Source organism: Lontra canadensis, unplaced genomic scaffold (assembly GCF_010015895.1).
Source record: "Lontra canadensis isolate GAN:19392208 unplaced genomic scaffold, GSC_riverotter_1.0 scaffold61, whole genome shotgun sequence".
Lineage (NCBI taxonomy): Eukaryota > Metazoa > Chordata > Mammalia > Carnivora > Mustelidae > Lontra > Lontra canadensis.
The window spans coordinates 11,232,708-11,254,026 of NW_022631055.1; the positions used below are offsets into that span (position 1 = coordinate 11,232,708).

The 21,319-nt window shown below is 39.0% G+C and overlaps 2 protein-coding genes across 2 annotated transcripts in view; both read left to right on the forward strand.

The window, feature by feature from the left end:
* DYNC2LI1 (dynein cytoplasmic 2 light intermediate chain 1) overlaps positions 1–21,319 on the forward strand; it is a 43,323-nt gene that overhangs the window by 16,674 nt on the left and 5,330 nt on the right. The window contains exons 5-12 of the mRNA XM_032877958.1: positions 1,726–1,814; positions 6,673–6,859; positions 7,778–7,846; positions 8,464–8,541; positions 12,522–12,598; positions 13,199–13,269; positions 17,813–17,910; positions 18,316–18,408. Of these exons, the coding sequence (XP_032733849.1) occupies positions 1,726–1,814; positions 6,673–6,859; positions 7,778–7,846; positions 8,464–8,541; positions 12,522–12,598; positions 13,199–13,269; positions 17,813–17,910; positions 18,316–18,408 (762 nt within the window). The remainder of the gene's footprint in view (positions 1–1,725; positions 1,815–6,672; positions 6,860–7,777; positions 7,847–8,463; positions 8,542–12,521; positions 12,599–13,198; positions 13,270–17,812; positions 17,911–18,315; positions 18,409–21,319) is intronic.
* On the forward strand, positions 15,740–16,589 carry LOC116879578 (ubiquitin carboxyl-terminal hydrolase isozyme L1-like). Its single transcript, XM_032877959.1, has one exon. The coding sequence runs from the start codon at positions 15,776–15,778 to the stop codon at positions 16,445–16,447; it is 672 nt and encodes a 223-aa protein (XP_032733850.1). The 5' UTR covers positions 15,740–15,775; the 3' UTR covers positions 16,448–16,589.

A 21,319-nucleotide genomic window follows, 5' to 3' on the forward strand; every position in this document is an offset into this window, starting at 1 on the left:
ATGCACCTTTGCAGTTGTGAAGCCAACCCAAACTGTGAAAATAATTTAGCCTTCTTCTGGGTTGTGCCTTAAAATGCTGGAGTAAGTTTCCCTTGTAACTTTTTTGTACAGTTTTTGGACATATTATATTAATTGTGTTAATGTGACTTTTTCTTCTTTCAAGTGGGAATAATATTGTTACATCCTGTCACCTGCAAAAATCTGCTAAAAATACGAGTTTGACCTGTAGAATATTTTTAAAAGTATACTATTCAAGATCCAAATTATTAGCATTTTTACAAGTATATCTTGAAGTTAGTAAAACTATTTGAGACCTAAGGCCATAATTGGTTATAATCCTATATTCACTTGTTTGAGTGTCTACTCAAAGGAAAGTTGGAGATTAGTCAGGACAGGAGAGTTTATGGCATATGTTAGAAGGATAAAAAAAAATCTGAAATAGAATCCTCATGTGGAGTTCTCCCATGAAAAGAGGTCATTTCTTAGAGTTAGGTGTATGAAAGAACAATCATACTGCGCTTCTCCCATAAGAGACAAATTCTTACAGATTGATCTAGTCCAAATGTTTGATCATTAGTTAAAACTGCCTGTTGCTAGATTTACCAGTGAAAATTGGTTATTAAGACTTTGATATTAAAAAGAAAAGAAAAGAAACAACATAATATAGTGACATATGGGAAAACCTTGTTTTTGTGACTCACATGAATTTTAATATGAACAAAGACAGAAATTGGATTATCGTTTTCATTGGAAACTTTGAAATAACTTTCATAGCTTCACTTTTGAGAAGAGCTCTAAAAACTTCCCTTGGTCAAATTGTGACTCAAGGGAGATTTTCCAGTGAAAAATTATTTCCCCCATAAACATTAGTGATTAATATATTAACAGCAAATATTCAAATAGCAATAGCAAAACAATCTTAGTGATTATGAGATGATAATTTGTCAAAAATACATACTCACCGAAAACTTGCTTTTTAAAATTTTTTTTTAATTTTTTTTATTAACATATAATGTATTATTAGCCCCAGGGGTACAGGTCTGTGAATCGCCAGGTGTACACACTTCACAGCACTCACCATAGCACATACCCTCCCCAGTGTCCATAACCCCGCCACCCTCTCTAAAACTTGCTTTAACGACTGTCTGTCTCTTCCAGGTTAATGGCAATAGATATATGAAAACTCATGTGACTTTCTTTTTCCCCTAAACTTTGTGTTGGCAAGTTGGGCTTTTCCATATTTGTTCTGGAAGATTGAATGTCTTTCTCAAATTTAATGTTCCCTAAGAGTTCCAAATGGAAGCAGTGCGTCTTTTCACACAGACATGGTGTCCCAGAGTCTCCTGAGCAACCAGGAGGAAGCAGAGAAGCCATTAGTTAGCAGTCAAAGAAGGTTGTCACGGAGCAGATGCTCTTACTCCCGAGCTGCATGGCTGCCTCACCGTTACAATCCCCCAGTGCTTAGGAGTCCTCTGAAAAGGGAATTGGTTTTTCTCTCTCTTCTTGTTCTCTACCTACCGTGTTAAGGTTTCATCCTTGTTTTTTTGGAATAGATGTCTCAGTGCATTTTGGGAAGCGAAAGAGGGAAGCTTTGAATGCCAAGAAAAGGTTTATTGAGGACTGCAGTATTTTGTATCCATAATTATTACTGGCTGATGCTATGAACTTAAGTAGTATTGAAAAATAAAATAATAATAATAACATGAAAAATACCTGTTTTTTCAGCCGAAAGATATTGCTCACTTCTGGGAACTAGGTGGAGGAACGTCTTTATTGGACTTAATCAGCATCCCCATCACAAGTGATACCTTACGGTAAGTGAGCCCCAACCCAGGAACAGTTGTTCGTCACGTACCCAGTAGTGTCCACGAATGGATCTGCCTGGGCTGTTGGGAGTCAGAATTTGAGGGCGCGGTTTTATGTTGCTGAAGGGTTACACTCCCTTCCTTTCTGTGCTCTTCAAGTGTCATGCTTTCGAAGAGATGTTTAAAAAAAACAGGGTTTGGCCTGTGCTGACAGCTGGCATTCCAACTGGTAACCTATTTTATAAGCCTGCAAACAAACAAACAAGATATGTCAAATAACACTTGAGCAATGAATTCACTTGGCAAACGTAAATTTGAAAACCTTGGTTCTTTTCAGTACCCGCCTGAGTGTGAGCTAATTCAGCCCTGTGTGTTTTCTTCAGCTGGATATTTAAATCTACCTTCGAATTTAATGCTAATTAGTATCACAGAAGCTTTACGCAAGGGAACAGTGACTTAGAGGAGAGACAAAGTCTCTCTATTTGCTGACCTTAAATAGGAACTTGAGGAAAACCTCAAACTCTCTGGTTGTGTTTCCTGACAATGACTCCCACATGTTGGCCAAATCAGACGTGGAAAATTGTGACATTTCTCACAGTGTTCCTGGGAATGCGTCTTAGCCAAGGAAAACACGCATTTTTCCATCTGAAATATCTTACTCTTGTCAGAGTTTAACAGAAACCATTGCTGCTGCCTGGACCCAATACAAAGGGCTTGACAGTTACTTTTACATTTCAGCTGTTAAGCTCTTTAGGGCATGGACTGATTTCTGTTGAACAGAACAGTTGTTTTTCCATAAGCTGGCTGGTTGCTGATAATGTTGGCTTTATTTGTCCAGTGATAGTTTCTTCTTTTAAAGAAATTTCATTTGCTGTCTTTTACTTGTTACAAAAGTAGCATATGCTCATGTAGAGATCTTGGGAAAACACTGAAAGGTAGGAAGAAGGTAAGAGCACCCATAATCACCTGAAAATAACTCTTGTTAACATGCCAAGGTATTTCTTTCAGTGTCCTCAGCCTTTATAAATATACTTTGTACAGTTTAGGGATGTTTTCTATGTGTGTTTAGATCTTGCTTTTTCACGTATAACCACCATTTCCCCCTGACATTAGTTTTCAGCAACATGGAATTTTACAGGTATATAGATTTTCATTTGTCCTCCTTTAACAGAGACAAATCATGGAGGCCGCCTGGGAATGAGGGCCACTCCTGGTGGTGTGGTTGAGAGAAGGCAAGGACGGGAGAGATGCTAAGGAACCAGAGCTGCCAGGCATTGTGGCGTGAGGTGGAAAGAAGAGCAAGTGGCTGGGAGCTGCTCTTACTGGGTTGGGAGCTGGCTCCAGTTCTGGCCATGACTCTGTCCCATCACCCTGTCAGATGATCTCATTCCCCTCCTCTGGCCCAAGAGGCTCCAGGCCTGATGGCCTTGTGGAAATTCTGCTTTCTGCAGGAAGCCACATTCTCCCACAGCTTCTTTAATGCCTCACTTTGTGAGTTCTTGGGTCTTCATTCCCTGGAAGCCCAGGGCAGCCGTGGCTTGCTTTACGAGGGGAGGTCAGGGTTCTGATAAACAGACGGAAGGGAAACTGGAGGCCTGCATCCAAAGTAGTTTGCGGAGTGCTTAAGGAATTCATGAAAAACATTTCACGCCTAATGTTGCTGCAGATCTCAGAGTGTTTTGTGACTGGAATCAATTTGATACGTAATTAATTTGCTTGTGTTGGACAAAGCCCAGCAACTTGTGAAAAATAATATTGCCAAATGCTATTAGATACTGTTTATCTTTCATACAATGATTATAAATGCATTAAACAGACTTTAGATAATTTGTAATGGAGCATTTCCTGTGGTTTCATTCCCTATTTAAAGAGGTGGTTGTGTTTAAAAAAAAAAAGATTTATTATTATTTTTTTTAATAAATATGAGATCATGCCATTTGAGACAACATGGATGGACCTACAGGGTACTGTGCTACATGAAATAAGTAAGAATGAGAAAGACAAATACCATAGGATTCCACTCATAAATGGAATTAAAAAAAAAAAAAAAAACCAAAAGCAGAATCAGATACGTAAATACAGAGAACACACTGATGGCTGCCAGAGGGAGGGGGTGGAGGGATGCGCACAGTGGGTGAAGGGGAGCGGGAGATAAAGGCTTCTGGTTATGGAATGAGTAAGTCACAGGGATAAGAGGCACCGCATAAAGAATACAGTCAGTGATAGCGTAATAGTGATGTAATGGGACAGACGGCAGCCACACTCTCAGTGAGCGCAGCATCGTGTATAAACTTGTCAATCACTAAATTATACACCTGAAACTAATGTGACATTCTGGCAACTATACTCAAATAAAAATTATTTTGCTGTTATTTGCTATGAAGGAAAAATAACACAGGTGTGTACAGTGCAATGGAAATATAAACTTTAATTTTGGAAAAAGGTTGAATATTCTGTTATGTTTTCACTTAAAGTTATTTTTTGTTTGGAAAAATAATAGATTTTTGGTTACATACATTTTACCACAGTAAAAAAGTGAAACCATAGTCAGTGCTTTTTATTTTTTTTTAATTTTTTATTTTTTTTTAAAGATTTTATTTATTTATTTGACAGGGGGGCGGGGAGAGAGATCACAAGTAGGCAGAGAGAGAGGAGGAAGCAGGCTCCCCGCCGAGCAGAGAGCCCGATGCGGGGCTCGATCCCAGGACCCTGAGATCATGACCTGGGCCAAAGGCAGAGGCTCAACCCACTGAGCCACCCAGGCGCCCCTAGTCAGTGTTTTTTAAACAACCATACTAACCCCCTACAATAAATTTAATTTCTTATTATAAAGATACATATTATTTATTATTATAGTCAAGTAAAGCTATTTTGGGTTTATTTAGTAGATCTGATTAGCTATACAACTTAATGACATGCTGATTTTATAGAAAACCTCAATAATTACTGTCTAAAAGACTATTTTCTGAAGTTAGACCTACAGTATAGAATTTAGTTACTGTTTCGCTTGAATTACACAAAATAGCTGGTTTTTCTCTAGGCAAAAGAACTGATCTAATTATAAAATGACTAACATGTATTGTAATCCCTTGCTATATCTAACAGAATGGTTGCCCTGTTGATCAGGGGAACATACTGTCTTGTGATTATGGCTCTCCGTACTTGCTATGACCATGTTCTGAAATACTCCTAGATTTGTTTTTTGTTTTGATAAAATGTCCTCACATTTTATCCCTTGCCACTTTTAAGTGTACAGGTTAGTAGCATTATGTATCTACTCCTTGTGCAGCCGTCACCACTATCTCCAGATTTTTTTCATTCTCCCCAGCTGAAACTCTGTCCCTATGAAACACTGATTCCCTACAGTCCCCTTCCCCGGCCCTTGGCAGTCACCTTCATATGTGCTATGAATTTCTGTGACTCTGACTACTCTAGGGCCCTCCTGTTCATGAAGTGGTGTGGTACTTGTCCTTTGAGTCTGGCTTCTTTCACGCCACAGAATGTCTTCAGGTTCACCCGTGTCAGAATTTCCTTCCGTTGGTATTCTGCTGGGTGGATATACCGCATTTTGTTGAGGCATTCAGCCATGGATGGATATTTGGGTCATTCCCACCTTTTGGCTATTGTGAATAGTGCTGCCATGAGCGTTGGTGTAGAGATACGTGTTCGAGTCCCTGATTTCAAATACTCCCGGAAGTGGAATTGCTGGATCATATGGTAATTGCTTAATTTTTTGAGGAACCAGCATTTCACATTTTACATTCTCCCCAGCAATGCTCAAGGATTCCGATTTCTCTGTTTTCTTACCAGCACTTGTTATTGGTGTTTTTGTTCTGTTTTTGTCTTACCATAGCTATCCTAAGGAGTGTGAAGTGACCTCTCTGTAAGGATTAGGGTATTGGGCATCTTTTCATATGTTAATGGCCGTTTGTAGATCTTGGGAGAAATGTCTGTTGGTGTCTTTTGCCCATTTTTTCGTGGGTTTGTTGTTGATGAGTTTGATTTGAGTGACAGGAACACGAGTACACATTCATGTGATGATGGCAGTGGTGTGCATGGTCGCCAGGGGTGTGCATTCAGGGAGGCCCCATCGTAGAGCAGGACGTGTGGCTCTGGATCTACGGCTCTACAGTCTACTAGTTCTATAAATCTGCGCCTCAGACTTCTAATCCATAAAATGGGCATCATAACATCTTCTTGGAAGGGTTGTTGCAAAGATTTAGTAAAGGAGATAGTCCCCTGCCTGGGGCCATCCGTACATCTGTTCTCTGACCTAATTGTCATGTTATTGCTTGTGCTCTCATTCTTCGTTTCCATTCTCTAGAGGACACAGTAAAATTGGATCGGATCATCACATTGTTGGACCCGATTGCTTGCAGATTATTTGAATTGGATTATTATTAGTACAAACAAAACCTTCAGTGCCACTGTTGGTTATAACACTTAAATATCACTAGAGTAAAGTGCTGGAATAAATAAGGCTATAACTTTGGGCTGTCTCTGTGTGTGTTTTGTCTTAGAAAAGTGCTATATGTTTTGTTTGATCTTTAAGCTATAGTGTTATTCTTAGAGAATAAATTTCAGTATAATAAGGTTTCAAAACAGTAATTACTTTGAGTCTTTTTTAAGAAATGTTTTTATTTTGGGGTGCCTGGGTGGCTCAGTGGGTTGAGCCGCTGCCTTCGGCTCGGGTCATGATCTCAGGGTCCTGGGATCGAGTCCCGCATCGGGCTCTCTGCTCAGCGGGGAGCCTGCTTCCCTCTCTCTCTCTCTGCCTGCCTCTCTGTCTACTTGTGATCTCTGTCTGTCAAATAAATAAATAAAATCTTTAAAAAAAAAAAAAAAGAAATGTTTTTATTTTTTTTAGGACATTTTCTCTTGTTCTTGTTTTGGATCTTTCAAAACCTAATGACCTTTGGCCCACCATGGAAAATCTGTTGCAAGCCACAAAAAGCCATGTAGATAAAATGATAATGAAACTGGGCAAGACCAATTCTAAAGCAGCTTCCGAAATGAGACAGAGGATGTGGAGTAATCTGCAGAAGGACCATCAAGTGAGTTACTTTTGGGGTTATTCCCGGAATCCTTAGCCCCATACACAGTTAAAGATAACATCACAAACAGCTTCCTTAGATTTTTATGCATGATTTGAAATACATTTGATGGAGATGAACTTGTTCACTGGAAAATTATAGCAATTTAATAAAACCTCAGAGCAAAACAAGGAAAAAGATTTCTCATGTCTTCTTGTTAGACATTCACTATGATTGTGATGGCATATTATACCAATCAAAAGAAATAGAGTTTTTAAATAGTAGTTTGGTATTGATTTTATAACCTCTGTAAAACGAAGATAAAAAACCGGACTGTACAAAAGTCGCCTGGCAAAGAGCAGATGAAGCTACAAGTTTAAGCAATGAGTAGAGTTTTCACAGCCTTCATTGTCACTCTGTAGTTTACATTCATTTAGTGTCTGTCATATATCCAATATCTTTTGATTATCTGACAACTAACTAAATTATAAAGTTGCAATGATGGTAACACAGGTCTTTCAGTACAACCATGAATATCATTTTCTAGAAAACCTGCAGCACTATCTTACGTTGCCCAGCTTTACATAAGGAATATGAGGATGAAACTGATAGTTTATGGTTTCCATCCGTGCAGCGTAAATGCTACTGCAACAAAAGCTAATACCAAATAGTAAATAACAAAAACAGGCAGATGACATGTTATTTAAGAAAATAGTACAGAATATAACAAATAAATAAATATGGTAATTTAGGAATTGCCATTTCTTGTTCTATACTTGTATGTAATTTAGCAAGTGAAAGTTAAAAATTCAGACAACCTCTATGTCAAGCCAAATCAACATTTCTAAAAAGACTAAAATAGTATATTTTAGAAGTAAATAGAATTTGCTGAATACATAGTACGAAGCAATTATAATAATCCATAAAATATGTTAACAGGATCGTGAATTAATCGACCCATTTCTAATACCTCTGGTCATAATTGGAAGTAAATACGATATTTTTCAGGTAAGCTTTTCCACTTCTAGTTAAGGTGGTTGTTTATGCTTACCCAGGCTTTATGGTAGAGGAACAAAAATTATAGTGATATGAGAAAAATGACTCTGGGAGGGAGAGGTCAAGGAGTCACACATCTTAAGGATTTTGGAAAAGAAGACATAGTGGGGAAAGAAAATATGTAAAGAACAATACATCAGTGGAGTGGGGATAAGGCAGTTGGGGGGAAGGGTGGATTGAGAAACAGAATCTTTCACTGAGTCACTGAGGGATAGGACTGATTTCCCAACTTTTAAATTGAAGAAAGTGGAAAATTGGTTTCTTCTTATCTTTGCTTGTCAGAGAATCCCTAGGGTATTCCACACTGTAAAATGTGTGCTCATATCTAAATTCTATTGAGCTAAGTGTTTAAACAAGAAAAGATCTGATGGCTATAGTTCTAGAAGGCTGCAGCTACTGTTCAACTCTCTATAGGAACAAATATCAGGGTAATGGAGTTCTACTCCTCAGGGTATGTTCCAAAAAAAAAAAAAAAATCATATATTTCTATACTTGATAATTTTCACCTTCCTGCTACAAGAATTTAATTTTCTCAACTTGCTTTTTCTTTTTAAAACGTATTTCTTCAGGATTTTGACTCTGAGAAGAGGAAGGTTATATGCAAGACCCTTCGATTTGTTGCACATTATTATGGAGCATCGTTAATGGTTCGTACATTTCTTATCCTTTGGCTTGAGTGTGGGCAGCACCAAACTTAGAAAGATTAGCAATTTGATGCACAGTTGTAAATACTAATGTTTTTACTAGGACACATAATCCCATCCTTCCCTTTCCTACTGCCTCCAAATCCTCTTGTTACAGAATGTTTGATAATGTATTTCTAGAACATGCTCTGCTAGATGGCCAACCATGTCTTCAGAGCAGTTGCTTATGTCCATAAACCCCAGTCAGAATCTCGGGCAGATTCTCTGCCGAGTGTGAAACCTGACTTGGGGCCTGATCTTATGACCTTGAGATCATGACCCAAGCCAAAATCAAGAGTCAGATGTTCAACTGACTGAACCACTAGGCCCCCCAAACCCCGATCAGTCTTAAAGAGATAAACTGGCTATTAATTTATTCAATTTTAGTTTCCCCTTAAGAATTAGAATCTGGAGGGGCATCTGGGTGGCTCAGTGGGTTAAAGCCTCTGCCTTTGGCTTGGGTCATGATCTCAGGGTCCCAGGATCGAGCCCTGCATCGGGCTGTCTGCTCAGCAGGGAGCCTGCTTCCCCTGCCCCTCTCTGCCTGCCTCTCTGCCTACTTGTGATCTCTGCCTGTCAAATAAATAAATAAAATCCTTAAAAAAAAAAAAAAGAATTAGAACCTGGGGGCCCCTGGGTGGCTCAGTTGGTTAAACGGCTGCCTTTGGCTCAGGTCATGATCCCAGGGTCCTGGGATTGAGCCCCACATTAGGCTCCCTGCTCAGCGGAGAGCCTGCCTCTCCCTCTCCCTCTGCCTGCTGCTCTGTGTACTTGTGCTCTCTTTCTCTCTGTCGAATAAATAATAAAAGTCTTAAAAAAAAAAAAGAGAATCTGTCTTCTAAGAGAAAAGAGAAAAAAAACCCTTTAACAATATGTTCTTTTTTTAAACTTCAAAACAAAACACTGTTGTAGGGGTTAACACCATGAACTTGAGAGTCGTGCTGCCTGGGTTCGAATCTCAGGACAGCCATTTATCAGATAAGTGATCTCAGGCCATGTCATCTCACTCAAGCCCCAATCTCCTCCAGGGTAAAATGGACAAAACCAGTGCCTTCTTCATAGGGTTGTTGTGAGGGTAAGTGAGAGAGTAAGGTAATGTGCTCACCACAGGGCCTGAAACAGTGTTCCTTAGTAAATGTTGCTTATTATAATAACTGTTACCCTTACCTTCCACAGCAGGAACAAAGGATAAAGGGTATTCTTTAATGCAATAAGATATAAAAGCACTTTTATTTAAAAGAAATACTATCTTCCCATTTGAATGGTTTCTTTTTCCTGGTACATTAAAAGTGCTCGGAGGAAGCTGGAGACAACACGGTCTAACCCTGGCCTTCATGGCCAAGATATTATGACTAAAACTGATGAGTATGATCTATATTTAAAATTTTTATACTTCTGAAGACTCCAAATTGCATTGTGTATTTTTCTAAAAATCAATACCTTTTATGTTTATACTGTATCTGTTTGTATATTAAATTGACAGAGTGCTTTGGAAATACTTTTTTTTTTTTTACTGTTTCAAATAGATATGGGGAGTTTAAAATGAATGTATCTAGAATACAGAAGCAAAGACCATGGATCTTGTAGTTTCTTATTTTTACTATAAGATAAAGCCCCACAGTTAGTTCTGGTTGCTTAGCTGAGGGAACGCTCTATCTTTTTAGGAACAGATCACATTTATGACCAGTCGGAATCTAGTCTGGTCCTGTGTGGACAAATTTTAGATCAGCCCAGGCCTCAGCAGGTCTAGAAGGTCCTACGAGATCAGGGTCTTCTAGGGAATGGATTTCAGAAAAGCTTCATCTCAGCTTTCAGCAAGCTAGAGAGATGAGAGGTTGGGTTAGAGGAGCCCTTCTGGACCAGGAGAACCATAACGATTGTATAGCTTCCCAGACCAGGAAGAGAGTTACAAAGCCCCTTCTTTCCATTTGACTTCTCGTCTTCCCCACCCCCCCCCCATTCAAGAGAATCAGTTTGGTGCTGCTTGACAGATTGGATGGATACTCAACAGTTATCTTTTTAGCCCTTTAGTTGATCCTTTCTAGTTCTTTCAAGAAAATGGACTCACCATTATGAGCAATCTAACAAAGTTAATGAAAATTTAAAAATAGACATGGATGGGGCGCCTGGGTGGCTTAGTTAAGTGTCTGCCTTCTGCTCAGGTCATGGTCCCAGCGTCCCAAGATTGAGCTCCACGTTGGGCTCTCTGCTTAGCAGGAAGCCTGCTTCTCCCTCTGCCTCTGCCTGCTGCTCCCCCTGTTTGTGCTCCCATCAAATAAATAAATAAAATCTTAAAAAAAAAAAAAAAAAGGAAAAGAGAAGAAAACATTGATAAGTAGGACCAGATTCAGTGCAGATCTGCCAAGATGGTATGAGACTTAAAAATGTGATGTGTGGGGGTGCCTGGGTGGCTCAGTGGGTTGGGCCTCTGCTTTTGGCTCAGATCATGATCTCAGGGTCCTGGGATCGAGCCCTGCATCGGGCTCTCTCCTCAGCACGGAGCCTGCTTCCCCCTCTCTCTGCCTGCTTCTCTGCCTACTTATGATCTCTCTCTCTCTCTGTCAAATAATAAATAAAATCTTTTTAAAAAATTGTGATATATGAGGAGGAGTATAAAATTATGTTCTGTCATCTAGAATGTGATATGCTCTTTAAATATTCAAAGGATAGGTATTAGAAGGAATCCAAAAGGATTAGGGATTAGATATTCTTTGCTCTCTTAGAGTCAAGAACAAGGAATCAATGGAGCAGAGTTTAGCTCAAAATAAGAAAGAACTTTCTAATACTACCATTATCTGAAAAAGGAATGAGTTGCTTTGGGAGATGATGAGTTCCCGTTGAGTTTATCCAAGCAGAAGCTCTATAGCTATTTGTGGAGGATGTTTCAAGGCAATTGATGTGACAAATTGGAAGGGGGGGTCAGAAAATTTCTCATGTCCTCCCAGCCCTTCTGTGAAATGACATTTGTGATGAGGTATTTTCCTTTCCACATAGGAAACATAAATAATAATACTAATAAAGTTGTGTTTTAAAAATTCAGGTTTTTTTAATATTTTTAAGCCTCAAAAGAAGTATTAAAAATGTTTCAATTTTCAAAAGTCAATGTATTAAATTTTATATATTACCGTGAGTAAATACTTTGCCTGGGATCCTGTCCTTAATCCAGAATGAATCTTACCCTGAAAACTGATTTCTTTGCTTTATAAAATTACTTTTCATTTTGCTTCAGGGTTGTTTTTCCCACTTTCATACATCTTAGCCATTCTTATTTGGCTGAGTAACTTTTGGTATTTCCAGAAATCAAATCAAATTTCCAAAAATCCAAAATCAAGTCTTAAACGATTTGTAGAGTAAGCACATGTCCTGATGTTCACCTGAGGTCTCAGCTTAATTATTAAGAGTATCTACCTGCTTTCATTCTCTGGAGTGTTCTGGTTATGGTCACCCTAGTTGCATACCACCCCGGAGAATGTTTAGTAGCTTACTTTGCAGACTTAAGGGCAATTCTGAAGAGAAGTTAAAATATCTTTTTAATGAGTATCAGTATTGTTGAACTAATCTGTAGTTTCCCTGCTGGCTTTTTGGAAGACAGTAATATGCCCGTGGATGGAAAAGTTATTTATGATGTATACCTCCTATTTTCTACCAACCAGACTGTATTTTGAAAATAATTATCATCCATATGTGGGAGTAGCTGAAATGATTAGTACATACACATGTCCCTTCAGTATTGTGCACTCAGGAAGCTTAAAGAATGAGTTAAAACAAATTTATTGAGATTATTTTCCTTTTTTCAGGTTGCTGTCTGCTCTAACACAAGTGTGTGTTGGGCAAATAAATAATAATTCTGTCTGCAATTTGTACTTGTTCAAAGCCATATTGTATTTTACCTGTTTCTGTGATTTTAAAGCACAGCATATATTTTCCTGATTTTATTTTTTTAGTTTACCAGTAAATCAGAAGCTCTATTACTAAAAATACGTGGAGTTATCAACCAGTTAGCATTTGGCATTGACAAAAGGTACTGTTAAACTATACTTTTTGTATCTTTTTAATTTTTTTTTTGCCAATAATTCATCTGATTATTGTTCTCATCTCATTATTGTTTCTTCATGAGAAAGTGTCCCCAGGTGGCTATTCTTAGAGAAATAATTTCATATTATTTCCTATTTCTTATATTGTTTAAATATTTCTCAAATTTTACAACTAAAATGTTATATAACACTTAAGAGACTAGAATAAAACAATACTATTACAGTTATTTCACTGATTTCTTCTACTTCTCTCATTTTAGTAGCTTTCCCTGTGTTACATTTTCTTATATTGATTAGGAATCGAATTGATCATTGTAGTATGTATATTTTTCTTACCATTGCTACTTTTCTTGGTTTTCATTTAAGGTAATTTGGGTCTGTCACTGTTTTTTCCCCTAGAAAACTTTATTGATGTGAGACTTTTAATTTTTGAAAAAGCTTAAATAGATATTCACTCACTCATTTGGGGACAGTGCTCTCTCACCAGTGGCTAGATATAAAACTTGGCTCTTGTATTTACAGTAGAGCATGGCAGGATATTCGATTGCTAAACTAAATTAGACTCTCTTTTCTTCTTACCCATGTAGTAAATCAATATGTGTGGATCAGAATAAACCACTGTTTATCACAGCAGGATTGGATTCTTTAAGTCAAATAGGTTGGTGAACTTAAGATTGTTCAATCTTTTTTTAATTGCTTATTGATTTCATCCTAGCCTGTGTTCACTTCATCCCCAACATACCACCATTTCTGAGTTCATTATCATTGCTGTTATTTATGCATTTATTTGTATACACAGTATTGATGCAGCATGCATCACATTGACATATTTGTAATGGAAGGAATGTTGCCACATAAGAAACTGATTTTGGATCTCTCTTTCATTAAAAAATTTTGCATGTATTTCCTTTTCCTCACTGATTTCCTGGTGCTTTAAAATTTTAGCTTGTGGGGTTAAAAGAAAACCAGAAACACAAGAGTGGTCGGGAAAGTGAAAGCTATATATTACGGTCCTTGATGAAAAAAGTGATGGACTAAACCAAAAAAGAACAGTTGTACTAATTATGTATGCTTTAATTCTTCATTATGAATATAGTTTGCTTCAGATGATGGGATGTATTTCCTAAACTTATGAACATTTTAGGCTTGTGAAGCAGAAAGAATTTGAAACCTTTATATAATCAAGCTCCTTATCTTCCCACAGAAACTACTTTCATTGTGGAGGTTTGGGGCCTAGCAACTCCCTCTACTCAGGGGCTGACATCGTTTGGTTTTAATGCTCTAGTAGATAGTAGTTTTGTTCTTTATTTCTCATCCATAATTACTATTACATGCTAAAGTTGACTGGGCTTCAAATGTAGATCTTTGTAATGAGATTATAGATTGAATTGGAATGAAAAGAGCAGAGGTTGTTAATGAGTGGTCACAAAGACTGGTTTTATGTTATAACTGTCATTAATACCAACTTAATTTCATTAGCTATGAGAATCACTGTGTGTACCCATGGATAATGCCCCTGAAAATAGCTGGAGGTCAAAAAGGAATGAGAATTGCTGAATTTAAAAACCATGGAGCTTTTCACAGACCTGTATCCCTGGGGATAAAAATATATTATATGTTTATAAAAAATTAAAACCCATGGAGCTTAGACCTCATCAAAATGAAAAACTTTTGCTCTTGAAAATCCATTTGATGGGGCTCCTGGGTGGCTCAGTGGGTTAAAGCCTCTGCCTTCGGCTCAGGTCATGATCCCGGGGTCCTGGGATCAAGCCCCGCATTGGGCTCTCTGCTCAGCAGGGAGCCTGCTTCCTCCTCTCTCTCTGCCTGACTCTCTGCCTACTTGTGATCTCTGTCTGTCAGATAATAAATAAAATCTTAAAAAAAAAAAAAGATTCTTCAAAGAAAATCCATTTGAAAAGGATAAGAGGACATGCTACATGCTGGGAGGAAATATTTTCAACTGCATATCTAACAAAGGACTATAGATATCTAGAATATATAAAGAACTTAACAGTAAAAACAAAATCTCATTAGAAAACAGCCAAAAGACAAGCATTTCACCAAGGAGGATATACAAATGGCAAATAAGCATATGAAAAGATGTTTAATATCTTTAATCATTAGGGAAATGCAAATTGAAACCACAATGAGGTCATCAGAATAGCTAACAAAAAATAGCGACAACAGCAAATGCTGGCAAGAATATGGAGAAACTAGATACTCCTACATTGCTGGTGGGAATGTAAAATGATAACAGCCACTCTTGAAGACAGTTTGACAGTTTTTTTTTTTTTTTTTATAAAACTAAACATGTACTATTATATGATCTGGAAATTGCATTATTGGGTATTTATCTCAGAGAAATTAAAAGTTACGTTCACATGAAAATCTGTACACAAATGTTCATGGTGGCTTCATTTGTAATAGTCCCAAACTAGAACAACCAGATGTTGTTTAAAACTCTGTACTGTGGTATGGTATGTCCACACTGTAGAATACTACAGAGCAATAAAAAGGAACAAACTATTGTTACACGCAGTGACTTGGATGAGTGAAGAAAAGCCAATCAGAAAAGGTTATATAGGGGCGCCTGGGTGGCTCAGTGGGTTAAAGCCTCTGCCTTCGGCTCAGGTCATGATCCCAGGGTCCTGGGATCGAGCCCCACATGGGGCTCTCTGTTCAGCTGGGAGCCTGCTTCCCCTTCTCTCTCTGCCTGCCTCTCTGCCTACTTGTGATCTCTGTCTGTCAAATAAATAAATAAAAATCTTTAAAAAAAAATATAAAAAAAAAAGAAAAGGTTATATACAATATGATTCTATTTATGTAAAATTTTTGTGATGAAAAACTTTAGAAATGGAGGAAAGATTAATGGTTATCAGAGGTTAGGGACAGGACTGTAGGTGGGGAGGTGTAGGAGAAGAGATTGGGAAGGGGTGCTGTGGGTATAAAAGGGCAGCGCAAGGGATCCTTGAGACAGTGGCACTGTGCAGTATCTTGTCTGTGGGGGTGGATACATTTACCTACAAAGGTGATAAAACTGTTGTATAGAACTTAATACACACACACACACACACACACACACACACATAAATGAGGGCAAGTAAAAAACTTGGGGGCTGTTTTTCCTCTTCTCTGGTCGTGCCTCATCCCCCTGGCTCGCGAAGATGCAGCTCAAACCGATGGAGATTAACCCCGAGATGCTGAACAAAGTGCTGGCCCGGCTGGGGGTCGCCGGCCAGTGGCGCTTCGCGGACGTGCTGGGGCTGGAGGAGGAGGCTCTGGGCTCGGTGCCAGCGCCAGCTTGCTCGCTGCTGCTGCTGTTTCCCCTCACGGCCCAGCATGAGAACTTCAGGAAAAAACAGATTGAAGAGCTGAAGGGACAAGCGGTCAGTCCCAAGGTGTACTTCATGAAGCAGACCATTGGCAACTCCTGTGGGACCATCGGGCTCATCCATGCCGTGGCCAATAACCAAGACAAACTGGAGTTTGAGGATGGGTCCGTCCTAAAACAGTTTCTTTCGGAAACAGAGAAGCTGTCCCCTGAAGACCGAGCAAAATGCTTTGAAAGGAACGAGGCCATTCAGGCAGCCCATGATGCCGTGGCACAGGAAGGCCAATGTCGGGTAGATGACAAAGTGAATTTTCATTTTATTCTGTTTAACAACGTGGATGGCCATCTCTATGAACTTGATGGACGAATGCCTTTCCCGGTAAACCACGGCACCAGTTCAGAGGACTCCTTGCTGCAGGATGCCGCCAAGGTCTGCAGAGAATTCACGGAGCGTGAGCAAGGGGAGGTCCGCTTTTCTGCGGTGGCACTCTGCAAGGCGGCCTAATGCCCTGGGCGGGGGACGTAGCCTTTTCCCCCTTCTTCCCCTTCTGTGTGAAACCTACCCCCACCAACGCAGTCCAAAATGCTTCCATACTTGTGGAACACAGCTGTTCTCCTTTGGTTCTGCAGATAAGCTCTTCCCCCCACCCCCCACCCCCACCACATCCGAACTCTAGCAGAGCCCAGCTGTCAAGCGAGCACGGTTTGGTATAAGCCTCAGATGGCGAAGCATTCCCCCCACCCATGTATGTATTGTACCTCAATAGCTAATGCTTTAAATGGCCACTTTGGTTTGCGTCTGTAAATTAAGGCCTTGGATGTGGTTTAATTGTTTGTCCTTAAAAGAAATAAAACTTTTCTGCTGAGTAAGAGATGAAAAAAAAAACAAAAAAAAGAAACTTGGGAAAGCTGAGTAAGATTGGTGGATTGCATCACAATCTTTCCCACCAAAGTGGTAAGGAGGTCCTGAAAGAGCAACATTATAAATACTAGAAAAGAAAGAATGAGAAATCTCAGATTATAGATTCACTATTGCCAAGAAGTGGCAGGGTTTTTTCAAATTAAATTACACAGTCCGTACATAAAGATACTCTCATTATAAAATGTTAGAATAGTACATCCAAGCACCAAGTTTGATGTGCATACTTCCAGACTATTTTCTATACATGGGAAATAGAAAAACCTACTTGTTTGAACATAACTGGATCATTCTATAGCTAGCATTTTGAAAGTTTCCCTTTCTACTCAGTATGTCCTAGCGGTTTTCCGTGTTAATGCTGTAGCTGGATCGATTTGGGTGTTTTGACTGCTGTAGGGTTACAGAGCATGGCTGTCCATAGTGATTTAGTTCACTATACCTTCACTGATGGACAGTTTGTGGCCAATTTTTCACTAATACAAATGATGCTGCAGTGTGAAATCATTAATATCTGTGTGCAGGTGTTTCTGGATTATACACCAAAAACGGGGGTTTCTGGGTAATAGCGTATAACCTTTTTCCATATTTGTATGTCAGTTAGTAGTGCCAAATTAGCCTCTAAATTAGTTGTCCCAATTTGTACTCTAATGAGTAGCACATAAGAGTGTTTCCTTACAAATTCACAAACACATGAGAATATCAAACTTAGTAGTTCACCAGATGGCAAGGTAAGTATGGGGAAAGAGAATCACAACTCTTTACTCTGCCTCTTCCTCTGGTGCTAGAATCTGTGGCCTTGCTACACTGGGTTGGGGTAAGTTTTAAGAGTGGCTGTATTAGGGAAAAGGGAAATGAGTGATCTCGGATTTGTATTTTTCTGAGTGTCCTCTGTTTTATTGATTGTCAGGTTTTAATCAGTGTAGTCATTTTGTGTACAATTTCCAATTTTAGGATCTCCTCCTGTTCCTGATAATGACATTGGAAAGCTTCATGCCCATTCACCAATGGAGTTGTGGAAGAAAGTGTATGAAAGGGTCTTTCCACCAAAGGTAAAGATTTCTAATTCTTTTAAAGCAAGATTTTTTTTTTTGCATTATTCAAGTTATTAGAAAATGTTCCAGTGAGCCTATTACGATTACTTTGTTTTCTACTCTTGCATGCTCAAAAATCAATTAAATATGTGCCAAAAAACTATTCTACATGAGGCACTGTGGGTTTTAAAAGATGAGCAAGACACAGCTCTCGCTCCACTTTCAAATTCAGCTCCCAGGGTGCTGGAGAAGGGAGAGACAGCAACTGGAAGGAGAGGGCGAGAGAGGGCCTGGTGGCATCTGAAATGGGCCACAGTGGTGATGATAAAACCTCAAAAGACCATAGACAGTCTGGCTGAGGCAGATGGTAGTCATGGACGGTTTGGGGGTATGGGCATGAAATGATTTGAAGTGTAATTTCAGAGTATCAACACACTAAAAGATATCAAGGACCCTGCAAGAGACCCTCAGTATGCTGAAAGTGAAGTTGATGAAATGAGAATTCAGAAGGATCAGGTAATATCTTTATCATTTATTTTATCTCGAGTTTTATCACAAAATACCTCTAGAATTTCATAGATTTTTCTCAATTTATTTTATTATTATTATTTTTTTTACTTTTAAAATTACCAAAGGGGTGCCTGGCTGGCTCGGTTGGTAGATTGTGCAACTCTTGATGTTTGGGGTCATGAGTTCAAGCTCCATGGTTGGTGTAGAGTACTTAAAAATAAAATCTTAAAAAAATATATAATTGAAATAGTACATTGTCACTATATAAAAAAAGTTCTGATGTGCATAAAGAAGGAATTTAAATCATTCCATCACCCAGAGATGACATAATGTTCACTATCCTCTTTGGGTTTTCCAGTTTATGTTGAAGATGGGGTAGTGATTCTTACCTTGCTGGGGAGAGAATGTCACAATATTCTTTTGTTTGTGGATTTATTTAAATGTTTTTTTGGTTTTTTGTTTTTGTTTTTTTTTTTTTTGGTTAGAAAATTCAGATAAACTTTTCTTGTACCAGAAAAATTCAGGACTACCCAGTATGAAAGGATGCAAACACAGGATCTCTTAGGAAAGTGGTTAAAAATGGAGACTGTGTTCCACAGATGCCCAGCTAGTGCCATTTGTGATACAAAAGTCTGATGTAAGAATGCAAAAGCTGGTAAATTCATCATGACCTGATACTTAAAATTTTCTCAGATCTTTGAAATGAGACACTGTGCAGAACCCAAATTTATATCAGCAAGCATTATAAACTGAATGCCCTGACAGCCTCTCCGGTGGGATTTGTAGAGCTCTGGCACTTGGGCCGTCACATTGTTGCAAGGGTAACCTGAACACAGCCGTCCACAGGAGCAGTGACTAGGGTATTTTTCTCAGCACTAGTTTTTCACCTTCAGGGACCCTAGAATAAGAAAACAAAACATCCTATTTAAACATAAGCCAGAAGACTTTTGAAAACTATGTCATGAATATTTAAAGGGTTCTGTTGCTGTCGCAAAGTGAGAGGCATGTTGTCAGAACAGTCATATGGCCTCACATGACCTTTATTATGTGTGCAGCTTAGCTAAGGATTAGCTGGAAGCCATCCCTGAATTAATATTTACCGAGGAGTCAATGACTAACTGCCATTGTTGATAAGAGTATCTGTTTATATTGCATAGTGACCCCTTTTATTAATACACACAGGTGCTATGAAGGGGCAAGGGTGTTTTTCAGCATCATGATTTTTCACATTCAGATCCATCTTCCATAACCTAAAACTGTAGGAATTTGGATTGGAACTGGAAAGCAACCCCGAGATACCGATCATTCTTCACTGTAAACTATTAACACAGCTTATGCAAGAATTCATCTGTGTTACGTGAAAATTCTAGCCAGCTGTTTGTAGCTCTTCACATTGCCTGTTTGTCTTTTTTATTTTTTTAGATTATTTATTTATTTGAGACAGAGAGCATGAGCAGGGGTAGAGGAAGAGGGAGAAAGAGACTCCCCGCTGAGCAGGGAGCCCGACACAGGGCTGGGGTCCAGGGATCATGACCTGAGCTGAGGGCAGCAGCTTAACCAACAGAGCCACCTAGATGCTCCTCTTTTTGATCTTCTAATATCATTATTGCCACATAACATTTTTCAGTGAAAGTAGCATTATGATCTTTAGATTTGATTTCATCTGCCATTTGGAACAATAATATTCATTTAAAAGAAATGTCTCACTCAGGGTTCTCCATAATTACATGAAAGTCTGCCCTTACTTAAAAACAATCTGTAAATGCTTAAAGAAGCTTGTACTGTGTGCCATTTGTCTGCATACCTTTAACCCAGATACTTCTGATTCTGGTGCTACTTGGGAGGACAGTTGCATATGAGTGGAGGGCTGGCCCTGAGTCCATGGGAGACCACGTGTGATCCCTCTTCTCGATTCCCTCCCCGTCCCCAAGCCCCATTATTAGTGGCTTATATAAGCATCAGGGAAAAAAAAAAGCTTGGGGACTTAATCTTTGGCAATGAAATCAGAGCATGTCACTTCTAAGATGAAGAGGTTCACTCGTGAGTTCCATTCAGTTCCTCCAACTCTGGAGCCACTGAAGAGGCTCAGGTCATATAAAGTCATTAGGCAAGAAGGATGTGTTCATCCCCAGGCCTCAGAAGAACTGCATTTGAATCACATCTCAATTCAGTAATCCTCCTGGTGGCATGGCAGCACCAAGCCCCCCCAAATTCTGTAATACCTATTACAAGTCCTTGGTAGTAAAATGTGTCATTTATGATACTTATCCAGACTCCTCCTTACTCCGTCTCCACAGCTGCATGTAGATCCTCACAGGGACTGAAATCAGTCCGCACAGGTTTGAGGATTAGCTTTAAGGCCCCTTTCACCTTTCCTGAAGACTGTCTTTGCTTAATTAGCTCTTTTCTCTGCTCAGTTCTTTGTTTTGCCATGCTTCACATGGACACCAGAAAATATTTCCTCATAGAGTCTCTTGTCATCTACAAAGAGGGAGAGTTTGACCACTTCTTTGCCGATTCAGATGCCTTTTCTTTTTGGTGTCTGACTGCTGAGGCTAGGACTTCCAGGACTATGTTGAACAGCAGTTGTGAGAGTGGACATCCCTTACGTATTCCTGATCTTAGGGGAAAAGCTCTGTTTTTCCTCATTGAGAAGGATAGCCGCTGGGCTTTTTCATAGATGGCTTTTATGATGTTGAGGTATGTGCCCTATATCCCTACACTGTGAAGAGTTTTAATCAAGAAAGGATGCTGTACTTTGTTGCATGCTTTTTGTGCATCTCTTGAGAGGATCATATAGTTCTTGTCCTTTTATTTTTAATTAATTATTGTGTCACATTAATTGGTTTGCAGATGTTGATCCAACCTTGCAGCCCAGGAAAAATCCCACTTGGTCGTGGTGAATAATCCTTTTAAT